General features: G+C 38.8%; 1 protein-coding gene across 1 annotated transcript; it reads right to left on the reverse strand.

Annotated features, from left to right (window-relative positions):
• Nucleotides 1–13,196: 13,196 nt before the first annotated feature.
• On the reverse strand, nt 13,197–16,370 carry USP26 (ubiquitin specific peptidase 26). The gene has a single exon (XM_006171427.1). The coding sequence runs from the start codon at nt 16,368–16,370 to the stop codon at nt 13,632–13,634; it is 2,739 nt and encodes a 912-aa protein (XP_006171489.1). The 3' UTR covers nt 13,197–13,631.
• Between the last annotated feature and the right edge of the window lie 3,284 nt (nt 16,371–19,654).

Consider the following 19,654-nt stretch of genomic DNA (forward strand, 5'->3'; position numbering starts at 1 on the left):
GTTTTGTCTCTATGTCTCTCTCTGTCTGTCTGGCGAGCGTACGTGCCCTATAGCGAAAACCTCTCAAAAAAAGAAAAAAAAAAAGAAAGGCAGATAGAAGAGATTACTAAAGACTCAGTTCCAGAGACCAGCAGATGGTGTAATGGCTATGTCACTGGACATTTACATGGTCAACAGTAGTTCAAGACCCTGACCCAGTGGTTTAAAACTCACGCTAGATGTGTGTGTATGTGCCCAAAATCCTGAGAGAAAAATGGAGGAGAAGGGATTGTGGCATGGCCATCGCCCCCCGAGGGTGATTTCTTGCTTTCTGTCTCTCTGTCTCTCAGAAGAGTGTACCTGCTCTATAGCAAAAATCTCTCTCTCTCAAAAAAAAAAAAAAAAAAAAAAAAAGACTCAGTTCCAGTGTCATCTGGAAGGAAACACCTTGAGCAAATAAGATAGGAATCAAGTCTCTCAAGATGCAGTTTATACTTTAAATAAGAGACCATAATGTAGTACTATCTCCCTCACACCCAGAAAACATGGGTTGAGAATTTAAGGGATGGGAGTGCCTACTCTCACAATTATATCTAATAACCCTCTTCCTGAATTTTTGCTTTCCATTCCAGAAAACCTCAACTCTGCTGGTTGGAGATATCAGTTCCCAAGATAGGAATACTTCTGCCAGGAGTTATAACAATGGTTCCACCGACTTGGAGGTTGAGAGTGCCATCTGGGTATTCTGGTCTCTTTATGCCATTGAATATACTGGCATAAAGAGGGGTTAATCTACTGACTAAAGTGGTTGATATGTTATCAAAGAGAAATCAGAGTGCTGCTACACACTAGCACCAAGAAAGTCTGTTAACTAAAAAACAAGTCCAGGCTCCAGTAAAGAGTGACTTTATTTGACGGGCACTATTGCAATAGGAGGAAAGGGACTATTTCAATAGTGGAAAGCAATCTCTGACCATAAGATCTGCAAGCATCTCACAGGTCAGGTGGAAACAGTTCTTATTTTATAGGGAGCAGTATGAAGGCTAGAGACCCAAATGTAGGAGTAGGATGAGTTTGTGGCATAATTGGGATGCTGATCAGGGATATCTTTGTGGCCTGCTGATTATTTAGAGGAGCTGTTCTGTATTCTGATGCTTTCTCAGTCTGAGAGTTAGTCAAAGTTCAGGAGCTTTTGGGGATGAAAGAAGTGAGTCTAAAGTCTGGTCAAGTTAGTTAGTATTTTGTCCAGATTGGTCAGTATGGACAAAGAGTTCACCTCAATGGATATGACAAAGGATGGGAATTTGGAGTCTGTGTCTGGCTTTGTCATAGGTAAACAAGGCAGTCAGGCACAAGTCAAATGAGGAAGGGTGATTCTTTGCAATATGTTGTTTTCTGTAACATAAAAGGGTGGGAGAATTTACTATCTATCATTGTTTTCTGGCAGTACAGGGCTTAGGTAAAGTCACACACCATCTTCCAGAAGCCAGGTGAGTCTCTGGGGTACCCTCTTAGTAATTCCATGATACATGAATTTTCTGTTGCAGCTGTAACAAATTACCTCTTTGCTTAAAACAACACAAATGTATTGCCTTATAGTTCTGGAGGTTGTAAGTCAGAAAATTACTCTCACTGAGATAAAAGCAAAGTATCAGTAGGGCTATGTTCCTTCTTGGAGACAATTCATCTCTTTGCCTTTTCTAGCTTCTAGAGGTCACTTATATTCCTTGGCTCTTGGCCCCATTTCTCCATGTTCAAAGCCAGTAATGTCCCATAATGTCATCTTATTTCTTCTCCTTCCACTTGTAAGGAACTTTGTGATTACATTAGGTAATTCAAGATAATCTTTCATTTAAAGGTTAGATGATTAGCAAGCTTAATTACCTTTGCCATATAATAACATATTCACATATTTGGGGGATTAAACTGAGACAATCTTTGAGGGGGAAATTATTCTGCTGACCATACATAGGGTAACATGTCTGTTGAAGATTAGGATGGGTTTCACACATTGAAATAAATACAGGGTTTTTTTTTTGGGGGGGGGGACACAGCATTTTCTTTTGGAGAATTCGAGGTTTTCTTTTTTTAGTTGAACAATGAGTGGGCAGTAGTTGCTTCCTACATTTTTTTTTGGTAGAGGTTTTGGCCATAGGGCACATGTACTCACAAGGGAGAGAGAGAGACAGAGATAGTGAGAGGGAAAGTGAGAAATCACCCTTCAGGGAGGATGGCCATGCCACAATCCCATAATCCCACAATGCCACTTCTCCATCTTCCTCGTGGGATCTTGGGCATGCACACACATGCACCTAGCATGAATTTCAAGCCACCAGGTCCAGGACTTGAACCATGGTCAGTCGTGTGGGAGTCCAGCAACGTAATCACTCTGCCATCTACTGGCCCCCACACATATTTTTTTATGTCTGGTCATCTTTGTCCTGGGGAACTCTATGCAGCTGCCAGCCTTTCTCCTTTTAAATGTTCATCTGGAATGATATCATTCATGCATTGAACAGCTTCTCAAATATATAGTACTGGCTCTTGTGGGGATAGATCATGAGTAGAATCCAGCACTGATGATAGAGAGTAATCAGTTTAGATGAGCACAATATGTTGTTTCAAAATTTCAAATAACTCTATGGGCCAGCAGATAGCACGGTGGCTAACACCACTGGACTCCCACATGGCCAACTGCAGTTTCAGTCCCGGACATGGTGGCTTGCTTCCTTGCCATCTCTGTTCAAATTAAAATGAATAAATAAAGCTAAATAAAATAATTCTTTTTAAAAAGTTCAAATAACTTTGATGCATCTGTATTCACCTTAAGTCCATTGACATTCTTTTTTTAAAAATTATTTTTTTATTATTATTTTATAGTAGAGGTCATTGGACTTGTGAATGGGAATGTGGTAATACAAAGAGATAGTTCTTACTGGGGTGAGAGTTCAGCAGTACTCATTCCCTTCACTGGTCACCTGCCATGAAGATGCCTGTGCTGGGAAGGTGAGGAAGTTCCTTTATGTATTTGGTGCTGTGTCATTAGACACAAACAAGTTTAGAATTCTTACATTTTCCTGCAGAATTAAATTTTTTTTAATTTTTATTTTATTTTATTTTTTAGGTCTTTGCCATAGGGTGCATGTGCTTGCTGGAGAGAAACAGAGAGGAAGAGAGAGAGAGAAAGCAAGAAAGCACCCCCCCTGGGGGTATGACCACCCATGATCCTTTCTCCTCCACTCTCTGCTTAGGATTTGGGCATGCATGCACATGTGCCTGGTGTGTTTGTCAAGCTGCTAGGTCCAGGACTGAAACTGTGCAGTTGGCCATATGGAATCCAGCCACCTTAACCACTATGTCACCTGGCTGGCCCAATTGAATTAATTTCTCAAAGACAAAGCAAAGGATATATTTTCTAAGACAGTTTTCATATTTGCTTTGCAGAATACTTCATGGTTTTTGGTGGATATGTTGGCACAGCCTTAGTGAACAAACCAGAAATGGACTACATAAGAATTTCACAAAGTTATAAGAATATCATAAAATGTTTTACTATGTTCTCAATATGAACACAGATGCCACCTTTAGTTTTTCATGTTGAATTTGTTGCGCTAGGATGCCACTTTGTGAGGTGCCTGTAATGAGTGTTACCTGCCTCACTGCCACACACTCAGTTATGTTATCTTTAGCATAAGTAACAGTCTCCCTAGATGCAAGAGATCATTAATCGGCCCATCCTCTCACATTAATTAAATGAAAGTGCACAATCTAAATATGTTTAGCCAGCTCTTTAGTTATCACACAACTTAGGTTAGGGGTTTGGTCACTGTTCTCAGTGGCCCACCTCATCTTTAGGAATCAGAGTTTTTAGGTTCTTCTTTAGAACACCATGTGTTGTAATATAAGAATGAGGCATTCTACACGTTGTTAGGCCCATCCTTTTGCTTGAGATGTCCCCTTTTATACATGTCTGAATTTGTGCTATTTTCAAGGCTCAGCTCAGTTGCCATTTGTTTTTGTTTTTCTTTTTTTTTTGTTTTGCTATAGGGCATGTGCACTCACCAGAGACACACAGAGAGGCAAAGGCAAAGGCAAAGTGAGAAATCATTCCCCAGGGGCAATGGCAATGCCTCAATCCCTTCTCCTCCACTCTCCTCCTGGGATTTTGGGCATGTGTGCACATGCACCCGGTATGATTTTTCAAGCCAACAGGTCCGGGACTTGTAATACAGTTGGCCACTTGGAGGTCCAGTATCTTAACTCACCATGCCACCTGCTGGCTCCACCATTTTTATTTTTAAGATCTCTCTAATCAACCCAGACCACAGCTAGAATTTTATCTCCCTCTATGTCTTATTCCTCTCTTTGCCATTGTATGGTGTCATCAGTTAGGTTTTTATATATACATTATAGACAGACACAAAGGATTATTAATTTGCTGAATTGATTGACAGCAGTCTCTTCTAGGCTGGTAGCACTGGGAATGAATGAAAAAGACAGATTGATTGGCTACATGGTGGTTGAGGGAGAGGGTGAAGTTAAAGTCAACACTATTATTTCAAGGTTGGTAGCCCCCACTGACAGAAATGGATCAAGTTGTCTGTTCTTGGCTAGATCATCCACTTTTTGTCTGCTAGTATAGATGAAGTAATTCAATTAATTCCTGTTGAGGTTACCTGAATTTGCTTCAACTGGAACCTTTCTGTATCTTTTTAGAAGACTCAATGTAGTGCTTTCCATGCCATTCTTCCATGTTTGGGCTTATCCTTGCCAGATGTTGTAGGGAATGGAATACTTAACAAGTCTGTCACCCCATGTTCCCTATTATCTTCATGTATCCTATATGAGTAAATTATGTTGACAACCAGAACCTCCCTCACTCATATATTCTGTCTTGCAGAACCTCTCAGTGCTCAAAACTTATTTTCTCCTTCCTCCTGTTCTGTCTTCATTCTACCCTAGGCTTTGGAGAGGGAAAGCATCTGACTCATGAATGCTAGAGTATTAAATCTATCCCAGGCTTTCTCTTTTACCAATAGGAATATCTCCATATGCTATCTTCTGAATGGGAAGTTTTGAACACTAGTAGAGTGGCAGTCTAAAGAAGGCGTTAGCAAGTGTCTCTTTAAAGGGCCATATAATAGTAAATATTTTAGGCTTTTGGGGACTACTCAACTCTATTGCTGTAATTACACAATATGTAAATGAATCAATATGGCAGTGTTCTAATAAAATTTTATTTGCAAAAACAGATCATGGGCCAGATTTAGTCCACAAATCATAGTTTGTGGTCTACAGTCTTGATTTTTGGCAGTCTTGATTTTTTTTCTCCAGTATCTCTCAAATAGCACAAAAGCAATGGCATTTCTCCCCATCTAGCTATCAATTTCTCATCTTTCTGTATCTATCTTGTACTGCAGTGGCAGGAAATTTTGTGATGTGCACGAAAGGCAAGGACTATGTATTTCTATTGAGAACATTGGTTGTGAATGTTATAAATGCTAGCACTGCAGACAGAATTGCAGAGGTGCCTTACAGAAGCATAAGGGCTGGTGACTCTTAGAATTAAAGAAGGAAAAATAGAAAGAATGTCTGTCAGATAAAAAAAATCTTGTTCTTGGAAAAATGAATCATTTTATGCAGTAAGTTTTATGCTACAAAACTGGTATGATGATAATTCTTGTAATAATTAAACTGAATAGATAGCTGGTTGAGAGTTACTAAGTATCTTGAGGAAATATTCCCCCAGGAAGTGGGTTTTTGTTCTTGATACTGTCCAATTGAAGTTTTGTTCCTAAGAATTCTTTGCTGGTCCTATGATGATTTAGGATTGTAACACAAAATAAATATAGTGTGCTTTAATAAAACTAATTTTTGCTCGTGCTTTTTCCTTTCATTTATTTATTTTATTGGTGACAAAACATGACATGTGAAGGGGGAGATCATCCTTCATGTGGTCTGGTTGTGTCATAATCCCCTTTCTCTAGTCCTCTAGCCCATGGGATTTTATGTACTCACACACAAGCCTAGCATGTTCAGCCCAAAAGGGCCAGGGATTCAAACTGTACTCACCATGTAGGATCAAACTTCTTTATTGGCCTGCTACACCATGGAGCTGGCCCAAGCTCATGATTTTGTTAAGGCACTCTTAAGTTTCTGGACTTAGTTAACTAATGTAATGGTTAGTTTTATGTGTTAACTTGGCTAGACTATAGTCCCTAGTTATTTAATCAAACAGCAATCCAAACATTATTGTGAAGGTATTTTACAGATGTGATTAACATCTGTCATCAATTGACTTTAAGTATTACCCTAGATAAAATGAATGGGCCTCATCTAATCAGTTGATGGTCCTAAGAGCAACATCTGAGTTTCATAAATAAATTCTTCCTCAAGCTACATCAATTTCCAGCCAGTGAGCTTGCCTTATTAATTTCAGAACCCAGACTGCAACACTGACTCCTGCCTGAGTTTCTATCTTGCCTATAAAACTCAAACTTAAAAGCTATATTAGCAGAGTTCTCCAAAGAAACAGAATAAGATTAGACAAAGATTTACCATGAGGAATTTGTTTGTGATTACAAAGGGTGAGAAATCCCACAATCTGCTGTCTATAAGCTCAAGGCCTAGGAAAGCCAAGTCTCAACCCTAAGACCTGACAACTAGGGGAATAAATGGTATAAGTCCCAGTCCAAGTCTGAAGGCCTACACAACCAGAAGCACTAATGTCTAAGGGCAGGAAATAGATATCACAGCTCCAGTCGAGGGCAGTTTGCCCTCTCTGCATCTTTTTGTTCTGAATATTTCAGAACCTTAATAAACTGGATGATGCCCTCTTACATAGGTACGATTTTTACTCAGTCTGATTCATATGCTGATGTCTTTCAGAAAGAGCCTCATAGACACACCCAGAGATAATGTTCTAACAGCTATCTGGGCATCTCTTAGCCCAGTAAAATTGAAAAATAAAATTAATCATCACACCAGCCCCAACTCACATGAGCTAATTAAATCTCTCTCTCTACACACACACACACACACACACACACACACACACAGACTTATATACTCATACATACACACATCTTGCTGTGCTGGTTCTCTTTCTCTGGTGAACCCTCAATGACATAACATATATAGTCTGAAAGAGTATCCTGACTATATTTCTAATAGAAAAGTCAGAAAGTGTGTTTATGTGTTGGCTGACATTACGGCAGACTATGAGTGAGGCAGTTGTGTCTCTTAGCATTATACTAGTAAACACAGGTATGAAACTTTCAGATATCTGTCTGGAGGAAATAAACCACTTAGTTATTAGGTTACAGGAACAACTTTTCTAAGACTTTTCTATTGAAACATTGTTTAGATGTTTTTGCCATAGGGGACATGTGCTTCCTGGAGAAACAGTGAGAAGGAAAGTAAGAAATCATCTCCCAGGGGGGGATGCCTGCAGCAATCCCATTGCCTCCATTGTCTTGGGATCTTGGGCACACACACACACATACACACACATCCAGTGTGATTTCCAAGCCATCAGGTTCAGGACTCAAACCATGGTCAACCATGTGGGAATCCAACGACAATCACTATGCCACCTGCTAACCCCTTTTGAAAAATTTTTACTGGTGGGATCATAGAGTAGAAATGTAATCAGGTTAATTGGTGAAAAGTCACTAGAGAGTGAAGTCCCTGTCACTGACACATGAATCTGTCTGAACTATAATCACCCCATAAAACCATGTAGTGGTTATTATCTAGATAGATAATAAGTATAAAAATGTTCATGGAAAACAAAAGTATGAGTTTATTTTGGTGCAAAAAACTGGAACTCCTTGCACATCTTTTTCATGATATGCGTTTTCATGAACTTTTCAAAGACCCCTCCTAAGAGGTGCTTACTTGATATCTTAGCCACCTCTTGTCAGTGATGAGTAACTGAAGTAGTGATTCTAAACCTAGCATTATTTGCACTACTTTATATCAAAAAGCAATACAAAATAAACAAAAGATTTCACATTGAAATCTTTTAATTGGAATTACTATAGCTAGAGCACCTCACATGCTTGCCTTCGGTATCAGTCTAGCTCTAATCAGGAGATGAAATTATAGTTAAATACAAATTTAATATAATAATTATTATACTATGATAAGATATATATATATATATGAAAAAAATCAATACTGTATCCTAAGACTGAGAGTGATCACCCAAGGAAGAAAAAAATTGGAAAGGTGCTCTGATCCCCAGAGTTAAATTGCAAGATACTATCATTGTACTAGATCAGAAAGATTATGCTGTTTTTACTCAGAGGACCTTTTTATGTGTATGGACATACAGCTGGTTGAAACATTGTATGACTTCCAGAAGCCAATTTACAAATTTCCACTCTTGACAACCAAACCATAGTCATCACCTCACCCGGGTCAGACTGTCAAGCACAGAGATATCAAGTGTGTGTTAAATGAAGGCATGCCAATTTATTATAGACCATATGGAACAGGTCGCCTAATTATTGAATTTAAGGTAAACTTCCCTGAGAATGGCTGTCTCCTGATAAACTCTCTTTGCTGGAACAACGTCCTACCTGAAAGGAAGGAAATAGAAGAGACCAATGGAATGTACCAGGTAGAACTGGTAGACTTGGGTCCAAATCAGGAAAGATGGCACCATTACAATGGAGAACCATATGATGATGATGAACATTAGCCCTGAGGTGGTGTTCAGTGTCAAACCTCTTAATAGGGCCAGTAAATAACACTGCTGGCATTTTATATGCAGTAGTGAATGACTGAAGGATTGTAATCACAATATGCTCACTACTTGCTATTGTTTTTGTTTTAATATTCATCTATAGTAGTGTTTATAAAGTTAAATAAATGCAAATATAAAAGCTGACTTGCCTTGTATATATGACTTTAGTGTTCAAGATACAGCTTTAATAGCTGTAAAAACTACAAAGTTCTACTAGAATTTGTTAAGCCATTCCTCGTAATTGGTTTCAGCTATGTACATGGACGAGTTTACACTGAAATGCTAGATATATGCATTGACTTTAGTGTATGACCCTTCACTGTCAAGCTCTGAAATTAAAATCCTATATATAACTGTTAAAAAAAATTCAAACCTTGTTCAAGGTGTAGCTGTAGCCACTTTATTGCAGAGTTTAGTTTGCCTGAGTCAGCCTGGTGTACATTTCACTAGGCAAGCAGGAAAAATCTCTCTAGAGGGCAGGGACAGAAGGAGTAAAGTCCTCAATGGTAACCCTCCAGGCCACAGAGGGCTATAGTCAATGGCCAGGTATGTGGTAATACTGAGACACTGAGTAGGAGGATGGGAATGCCGGTGCATCAAGAGGCCAGGAGTGTACCATATTCCTAGTACAACGGTTGTGTATTAGATTAGCTATGGAATACAAACATGGGATTAGAATGGGAGCATAGAATGTCAGGGCATTGGTGGAGGTCACAGTCCAAGAGTGAGTGCAGTGTCCATGTTGAAATAGCAGCAGGGAAGTGATCATTGGGTCAGGCTGGAGATGTAAAACCCTCAGGGACCACACATTCTCCATATATGTCTGGAATAGTGCACCACCAGGTACTCTCTTCCTACACAAACTGGGAACAATAGCAAAGCCCCTTTCACTTGCTATAGTGCTCTCTACTAAGAAAGCTTAAAAGTTTACCACAAAGGAGAAATACCTAAAAGAATTCTGTTATCACTGAACATGTATTTTCATAAAATAAAAGTGATTTTAAGGCTGAGAGACAATACACTGAGAGCTGGAAGTCCACCCCCTTGGTTACCCAACTTCCCTATATACCCTTTAACATACATCTGAGCTCTCTTGCAGCAGCAAAACAACTCTAATTCTACCTTAAAAACGTAATCAATCTGGGGCCAGCAGGTGGCACGGTGTTTAAGGACGTTGGACTCCCGCATGGCCGACCATGGTTCGAGTCCCTGATCTGGTGGCTTGCCTTCTGACTTTCCCCCTCTCTCTCACTCTGTCCTTCTCTGGTCAAAATAAAATAAATAAATAAATAAAGTTAAAAACAAAATGTTCTTGGGACTAGCAGCTAGCATAATGGCTATGTCGCTGGACTCCCATGTAGTCAACCGCAGTACGTGTCCCGGACCCGGTGGCTTAAAACTCACGCCGGGCACATGTGCATGCCCAAGATCCCGAGAGGAGAACGGAGGAGAAGGGATTGCAGCGTGGCCATCCCTCCTGGGGGGTGATTTCTTGCTTTTCTGTCTGTCTCTATCTATCTGGCGATCGCATGTGCCCTATAATAAAAAAGCTCTCTAAAAAAAATTCTTTTAAAATATTCCTTAAATCAAGTTAAGCTCCCTTGAATACTGTTACCTAAATACATCAATTTTGAATAAATTTATCCATAAAATTAAAAATAGGAACCAGGATAAAAGAAAAAAAGACAGTGGGCATATACAAACAAATGCATACACATAAATGCATGGATATAACAGAGAAAGTGTGAAAGTAACTGTAATCCTTGTTTCTGTAATTGGCCTCAGAATCTGCATTTTTCAAATACCCATTACATCTTTCCCTCACCTTCAGCTAAAACATCAGCAGTTTTTAATTCTTTACCTGGTAGAATCACAATGGTTCTTAAAAGTGGAGAAAGAATGGGCCAGCCTTGTAGTGGAGTGGTTAAGGGCTGGGCATAGGGAATTGGATCACACATGTCCAACAGTGGTTGGATTCCTGACTCTAACATGCCTCAAATCCTGACAGAATGGAGAAATCAGGAAAAAGGACTGCAATGTGACCACCCCCCAATGCCAAGATGTTTTCTCTCTCTGGTGAGCGTATGTGCTCTCTAACAAAAAAAAAAAAAAGTGGAGGAAGGTAGAAAAGTGAGAACCAGGTGACAATGTGAAGATTCAGCCCAAACACTGCTGACATTGAAAATGGAGGAATGAGGCCATAAGCCAAGGAATGTAGGCAGCCTCTGGAATCCAGAAAAAATCAAGGAAAAAGATTGCGCCCTTAGAGCATCCAGAAGGATTGCAGCTCTGATGACATCTTGGTTTTAGTTCAGTGATACCCATCTTGGAATCTTGACCTTCAGAACTGTAAGATAATAAAATTGCTTTAAACTATTAAGTATGTGGTTATTTATTACAGAAGCAATAAAAATTCAATGTGTTTGCTTGTATTCAACTTTTTTTATCTCCATGATTACCTGGAAACCTTATCTATAAATTAGAGAACAAACTCACATGCATAATAAATAACAGTCACTGAAGAATTTTTATTCTTTTATTTAACAACAAAACATGTAGCTAGTACAGAACCAATCACTGTGCACTCAGAATTTCCTCTCACAAAGTAACAATCAATTCCACTCAAGATCTTCCCATTCTGTATGGACACCCCTATCACTTTCACCTTTCAATTTGCCCAGCATTTGGAAGTACTAGGTGCTGAGGAGAAGTACGTTCAGGACGTAAATTCCGTAACAAAAATATTTAAAATGTCTTAAACTACTGACATCTTCATTCTCCTTTCAAATGACAGTAACCCCATCACTTACTTAAAGCCTTACTATTTGTATTTATGTTAGAAAAAAAAAAGTGTACACTGTAAAGATATACAGCAATTGAATGTAAATTTTTGAAATGAAAAAAAAACCCTCTCTTACTCTGATGCCTATGTAATTGAGCTCAGAAATAACTATTCTAGAGAGGTCAAAAGCTTGAAATTTAGAAATCAAACTGTCAAGTCTCTCTAAATGCAATTTCAGCCTTGTTCTTTGGCTGTTGAAGTACTAGAGACGTTGAATAAACCTTTTTTGTTGTGTCTGTAACATCTTCTTCCATAAGAGCGTTTAATTCAATCTCAGACACTCCCCCTACAATGTACTTCATTCATCTTTTGGTCCTATGCAGACCTCCTAGATATACTTTGCCCTAAACAATAGAATTCCTAATCCTTAAACTCTGATTTTCCCCTCAGAAGGTATTATCTAACTTCTCCACACCACTAAATTAAGTTCCCCTCTTTAAATTCTAAGAGTATCAACAAGCTCTTGGATTAATACAGCCATACTAATGCCATATTCCCATAAACAAGAAGAACACTCATGTTGCAAAAGTGGGACTTAAAATTCAATCCCTCCATGTGATAAGAAAAAAACTCTTAGTACAAGACATTTGTCCATGACAAAGGTACAAGGTACTACAGATATGCAGTATCAAATGCAAAACCAAAACTATGTGTAACACACAAGGTACATGCTTGCTATCAAGAGTATTATTAAATCCCCAGAATACACAGAGCTCCAATGGAATATAACCAGGATCCATGTAGTTTTCCCCAGAAGCAGATCATCTCCATACAAGTTTTTAAATGTTGTACCAAATCAGTAACAAGTAAGACTTTCAAATCCTGTAAGTCCATTTTAAAACATGGATTGTTGACTCACTGAAGAAGGCAGGCCACTACAATATAAGGCACAGAGATGTAAAGGAAATCTATAATGAGTCGTGTAATGTTGATTTTGCAGGTAAGTCCTGTTAGATGAAGTTCCTTTGAGGCAATGAAAGTGCCCCTCTGAAACCAAAGTGGCAAGGTAGGCTCAGACCACCAAGGGCCAATGACTTGCTAGTAGACAAATAGAAAAGGTGAATCAATTTTTTGAAGACAAATCAACTTCACCATCTTCAAGATTAAAGCCTAATGGTATGCTGCCCCTTTGGCATTGAGGAAAAGGAGTTTAGCAGCCAATCTGGAGACTTGATGCGGCATTCGGTATCATCTATATATGCCCGAAAATATTAAAGAATTATCAGTCTCATTTAATGTTTATTGTCAGGATCCCTGGATTTTATTTTTTTTCTATCAAGACACTGAGTCTGATCAGCAGGAGAGTGATTTTTAGATGATTTTTAATTTTAATAAGCTCACAAAAATGTACATGAATCCTAAAAACACGATCAAAACTATTTACAAGTAATTCAAATGCACAACAAAAGATACCAAGATACGCTGTACACTACAGTAGTGGTTCTTAAACTTTTATCAAGCATCAAAATCTCTATCAGCTTGCTGTCCTCCACCACCACCCTGAGTTCCTGAATCAATAGGTCTATAGCAAATTCTAAAATTCTATACATGAATCCTATAAACACGATCAAAACTATTTACAAGTAATTCAAATGCACAACAAAAGATACCAAGATACGCTGTACACTACAGTAGTGGTTCTTAAACTTTTATCAAGCATCAAAATCTCTATCAGCTTGCTGTCCTCCACCACCACCCTGAGTTCCTGAATCAATAGGTCTATAGCAAATTCTAAAATTCTGCATGTCTAATGAGTTCCCCATACTCCTGAAAGCTGCTGATTTGAGGAGCACATTTTTAAAATCACCACATTAGAACATGGAAAGCACAATTATAGCCTTGTAGGAGAGAAGAATGCTCATCAGCTGGAGCTGTGACATCGAAGTGGCCATGTCAGGGTTTAAGTGGAGATTTCTCCGTAAGCGTTTCTGTTTGAACTTTGGTCCTGGGTTAATTGCCTCTTCATTTCTGGATAGCATTTAGAGACTTCCTTACATGGAGGAAGTGGTAGTGAGTGAGGCAATCAAGCACATCTATACAATGAGTAGTGTGTTCCTCTTATTCTTTCTGAGGTTTCTTCCCTGCCTCAGTGCTATGAAGCTGTGAGTTCTCATCCCTTCTTGACAGCTCTTCAAAGATCTCATTATGCATATAAAAGAAAATGTACCCAGTGCAAAGCCTGGCTTGCTGCATTCCGGCCTCCTGGATATTTGATACCTGCAAATCATTATAACTGAACCAGAGCTGCCTCTCAAAGTCATAGGCATCACTGACATAATGGCCTGAATTTGGTGTATTCCCAAGGTGGCTGACAACACCAATGAGTCGATAGGTAGGATCTCCCTTATCAGCATCTCTTTTTTGTTCCTTGGCTACAGATTCCGTCTTCTTACCTAAACTGTGCTTGGTTCCAGGGTTCCTTCTGGAATCCAATATACTAATGTCAGCTTCATGAAAATGAAATTTCGTAAGTTTTCTGATGTTCTTTGTGTGCCCCTGGGCAACTGGCTTTGGGAAGCTTTGAAGCAGTGCCTGCTGAAGGGCTTCTTTATAGATTCTCATCCCCTCATATTGCCGGGTCTCTTCAGCCACATTTTGGAATTCTTTTTGAATTCTGGGTTTATCTTTATAAAAACCTTTGATAGTTTTAGTGACACTCTCAAAATCTAACCCTAAGAACAAATTGGTTTTATTATAGGTCTTCAATTTTGGATTTTCAGCCATTTCTCGAACATGAACTTTTGTAAAACGTGCGTCTGGACTGCTGGTGGGTTTACTGTAAGCTTCACGGATCGCAGAAAGATATGTGTCTTCCAGACGCAATATTGGGCCAACAAACAGCTCTTTTCTAATGAATCGTCCATCTCCAGAACATAGCAATTCTGGCTTTATTATATTTAATCTAGAATCTTTACCCTGGCCTTTTTGCTGTTCTCTGCTCACCCCTTTAAAAAATCTTTGGGAATGTTGTGATACAGGCTCCTTGTCTGTTCCAATATGCAGAGCCGAGGAATCCTTAGATTTTGAGGTCAATTTTGTTGACGGTATCGATGAACTATTGGTTTCAGAATTCAAATTTTGAAAAATTTTGCATATTTGGAAGTCCCTACTACGTGCTTTCTTGCTCAGAGGAAAAGGTGGTTTGGTGTTTCCATTGCAATGAGAAGACAACTTTAAGTATTTGGAAATAATGACTGCCTGGTCATCCTTCCTTAAGGACCAAAACTCATTAAAGCTATAGCGTTTCAGATGCACAATGAGAACTCTGGGCAGCCTACTGAACTTGTGCACTGCAACAGAACTCCTGTGCTTACACTTCTCACACTTATACTCAAGCTCTTCTGCTCCAAAGAAAAGATCAAAAGTAGACTGAATGGACAAAGGAAATTCTTTCATCCCTTGGGGAAGGTTGATGGAGAGATAATTACTCATTTCTGTTTTGAGAACAACCTGACCACAAGCTCTACAAATAATAGAGCGCAGCAACTCCAGCTCAAAATTAGTGACGACTGGACATATACACACGTCGGTGGCAGCATTACCAGCAAAAACTTGTTGAGGTGAATTTTCTTTCTCCAATTCACTTTGAGTCTTCCAAATAGTGTTTAACCGTCCCATGTTCTCTTTTATCTGATCTAAACAGAGACCTAAAAACTCATGAGCATCATTCTGTACATCACCACAGAATATATCCGAAACTGCTGAAATGGATTTTTTAATATTCACAAGTAACTTCTCTTTGATTTTTATGTTGTAAAAGTCTTTCAAAAGAAACAGCTGTGCCAAACACATGCTAAGAGCATCAAGGCGAATTTTACCCCATGGGAAACCCTGATTGAGTAAATCATCAGCAAAAGATGGAATTGAAAATAGGGACTGTAAAACTGCATTCATATAACAGGTGTTTCCCAAATTGGGGAAGCCTTGCCATAGTTTATCTGGGACAAAGTAAAAGAACATATCAAATTCGTCCCATTCTGGATAATATTCACCATACTTCGCTTCCAACAGAAATGCCAAAAGGATTTTCTCAGTGAGTCTTTTGAGAAAATAAGGGTTTCCATTAGAGCCGGCCATTAGTAAAGACATAAACTCCAATTTCTTAATCTCTTTTAACTCTTTTAAATTCAGTGGTATCTTCTGATTGTGGCCTATATAACTCAAGTTATTCATCTTGGGTTTCTTGATGCTTATGGAACTTTCTTCTGGGAAGTTCTTGGTTATCTCTGAATCAGACGATAGCATTCTTTTCGTCTTCCAGTATTGATTTTCTAACAGCCCTTTACAAGTAAGTGTTGTTGATTTTGGTGTAAGCAAAGGTGTCTTTTGAAGGACAGGTATTCCATTTCCTTTTGCTGTCTCAAAGGATGTGCTATTTGATTTATTAAGAACATCATGAAATGAAGTCTTGTTGATTTCCTCCTGTGTTGTTGTGCTGGTAAAGACACCCTCATCCTTTTCAGGACTCCCGGGTGATTGAAGCTTGTTTTGATGGATTCTGTCCAGGAACATTTTCAAATCTTTGGCATCTGTGAAGGATAATCTTTCAATAAACAAGAACTCCTTATTTCTGAAAGTTAAATACAGTTGATGTCGTTTTTCTTCATAGGATCTAAGGACTATGCTTTCAATATTATTATTTAGCTGAAAAGTGTTACACTTTCCAGCACTGAAGGAGAGTGACAGTTTAGATTTCTCCTTTTCTTCTATAATTTCAATGCATGCTTCTTCTGACTTAGACATTCCACCGTTCTTGGTCCATACTTGGACAAAACCATGTAAAATTATGGCAGCCATAGTTTCCTTACAAAAAAAAAAAAATACACGTATCCTGGATTACTATCTTGAAGATCAGATTCTCTTGTTAACTACACAGAATGAGCCTGCTTCTAGTGTCTATTTTATACTAGATTCCCATCCAGTTCTGGGTATCTGGCTCTTTAGTGATAAAACCAGTGTCTTTTGAAAACCTTCTGTGGTTGCATGAAGGTACAGTCTTGATTCCCAAGGAAAGATCACTATGGGAAAAAAATGAAGAAAAGTTAATTTATTCAGAGAAATGTTTTGTAAAACTCAAACTCTATGCCTAAATGTTAAATCTCTTTTCCAGCAAAATGTCATTTTCTAACTGGTTAATTTCCTGACTTTGTTTGATTTGTTTGAAATTATGAAACACTTAGAAGACTTTTAATGCATAGCTGAACATAATGAACAGTGTTTCAAATATATGTACAAATATGTTAACCTTCCTATCACAGAATGAACCCATAGGGCAATCACAATAAATGAATAAGGAAATGGAAACACTCTGTGAACCTCAATACAGTAAGAAATGAGTCTGTCTTGATGTCTAAAGTACCTCAGACATTGGTCATTCAAATTAAATCAGCCTACTTCCTTATAAATCCAGTTAAGCTCCTTTCTTTCACTCGGCGCCAAGGAATATTCATGCACCTCACTTCTCACTGGAAAGAGTTGAAGAACAGTGGGACTAGTGGATGGCATAATGGTTACATCGCTGGACTTCCACATTGTAAGACCATGGTTTGAGTCCTGGACCTGGGGGCTTGAAATTCATGCTGGGCACATGTGTATGCGTGCCCAAAATCCCAACAGGTGAATGGAGATGGGATTAAGGCATGACCATTCCCCCTGCAGAGTGATTTCTCTCTTTCTGTTTCTCTGTCTCTCTACAGCATGTGCCCTATAGCAAAAATTTCTCTTAAAAAAACAAAAAAAACTTGGAACCAGCAGTTAGCATAATGGCTATGTCGCTGGACTCCCATGTAGTTGAACGCGGTTCATGTCTTGGACCTGGTCACTTGAAACTCGCCGGGCGCGTGTGCATGCGTGCCCAGGATCCCAAGAGGAGAATGGAGAAGAAGGGATTGCGGCGTGACCATCCCCCCTGGGGGGTGATTTCTCGCTTTCTGTCTCTATGTCTCTCTCTGTCTGTCTGGCGAGCGCAGCAGCGCCCTGTAGGAAAAACCTCTCCAAAACAAAAATAAAACCAAAACAAACGAACAAAAAACTTCTTGTTTCAGACTAGAGAGACTCATGCAGCCAGCTCTGGCCACAGGACTCACTTTGCCTGAGCTAGATCCCCATTCTGAAAACCAACTGGGAAGATACAGATATATTTAATAACCGAAAACTGCAAAATTCTAAATAACTCTAGAGTCAATCTTAATAAGTTAGTATTTAGCACTAAAATGTTTGTATCATTTTAAGTCCAAAAGTGATTAGAAGTTGTGTTTTTCCCTAAATAGTTAAAGTATTCTTCCTGAATTTTGTCTATGCTATTAATCTGCTCAGCAAACCCTGTCTTTCTAGATAAAATTAAAGAAAACTTCTGCTTGGTTCCTGTTCAAGTGATCAAAAACTCAAAATTGGTAGAGCATAAATTAATGGCATCTTTGTTTTATAAAGTATTTCATCTATCAACTTATGTTCAGTGAAGTAGGGACTGCACCCATCCATACGGAAAAGTGCATATGCATTCAGGTGAGAGAAATGATTGTATTTATCATGGTAAAAATGGGACCATAAAAATATTCAAGTAAAGCAGCAAATTCAAGTTCTCTGGATTAGTTATAGTTCACTGTACTACCATAAATGCTAAGTAAGAATTTAATTCCTCTCCACAAATGACAACCTAACTTGTTCGTTTTTATTTCAACCACTTGAGAGAACTTACACCTGAGACAAACTTTCATTCTGAATTTAAAAATTCTGTGATGCCAGCTCATCTCTATTTATCAAAAACTGTACTCTTCTATTCATAGTTGAAATAATCAAAAATATCCTCCCCTCCCCCCACTCCCTACCATTTCCTTTCTCTATCCTAGGAAACAGTTAAGGACTCAGGTTCTATTTCTGGTCCGACCTGAAAAGCTGGGCACAGTGGCTTGTAATCTTGCAATTTGTAACCTTAACCTTACTGACTTGAGGAACCTGAAGCAGGAGGATCCTGAGCTTGAGACTGACTTGGGCAACAAAGCAAGATGCTGCCTAAGAAAGAGTCAAGTGCAGCACCTTCAATCCCAGCTGGGATGGTGAGGCAGGAAGAATATGACACAGGGAGACCTTGGCTTTAAAAACAAAACAAAACAAAACAAACAAACAAACAAAAAAACGATTAAAAGACATGTGTTTCCAAACTGATATCTCTATTTGTCCTTCCTTCCTCGCAGTTCAATCTGCTTATGTTTCTATTCAAGAGTAAAAGACATTTCTTTGAGCCCAGAGGATGGAAAGTAAAGATTAAGTGACACTTGCTGATGTATAGTTGAGCAGTCTAACCACTGCCCACTTTCCCAGCACATCTTAAGTTAAAGCCTCTTCTTGATCCTATCTCATCACTTGAGGGTTTTGTGGTTTCCTTCGACTGCTCATTTCTAGAAAAGCAAAACTACAATGTCTTGGTTCCCCAAAACTCCACTAAAGAGCACTGTGTGACTATTTTATGTATTTTACGTAGCCTAAATTAAACTTCAGTGTAATGACATTCCTTCTCCCTTGCCATCCCTAAACCAGACTCAAAGCACATGGATGACAGCTATATTCAGTTTCAACTTATGAAGGTCAACATGCTTTTCTCTCATTTTCCTATAAACCCAATCCAATAAGTTTGACTGGTCAACTACTAGTGCAATGCACTGGGCTAGCTGCTGTGATCTCAAAACATATAAAGACAATGCACTACCACTTCTGTCAGATTTGGAGTCATGACCTATGGTGCCAAGAAGCTGGTTGGAGGGTTAAAAAACTCAAAATATAAATGACTGCTTCACTGAAAATGTAGTAGTTGACTCTACTTTGATTTTCTTTGTCACCTAAGTATTTGCTGAGCACCTGTTTTATGATTTGCTCAGTGTCTGCTTGATGTCAGGCATTTCCATCAATGCTCTGAGGGATACCAATGATGTAAAGCATTCACCATATCTAAGTGATTTACTCTCTAAATGTCATTATGCAAATATCACAATCAAAGAAGGGTTTTCTTCTAGTGGGGATTCAGGATCTAGGAAAATACCCATTCACTGCCATTTTCTAGGGTGTGACACATATCTAGGGTGGGA

This window comes from Tupaia chinensis, unplaced genomic scaffold (genome assembly GCF_000334495.1).
Source record: "Tupaia chinensis unplaced genomic scaffold, TupChi_1.0 Scaffold149560_1, whole genome shotgun sequence".
In the NCBI taxonomy this organism is placed as follows: Eukaryota; Metazoa; Chordata; class Mammalia; order Scandentia; family Tupaiidae; genus Tupaia; species Tupaia belangeri.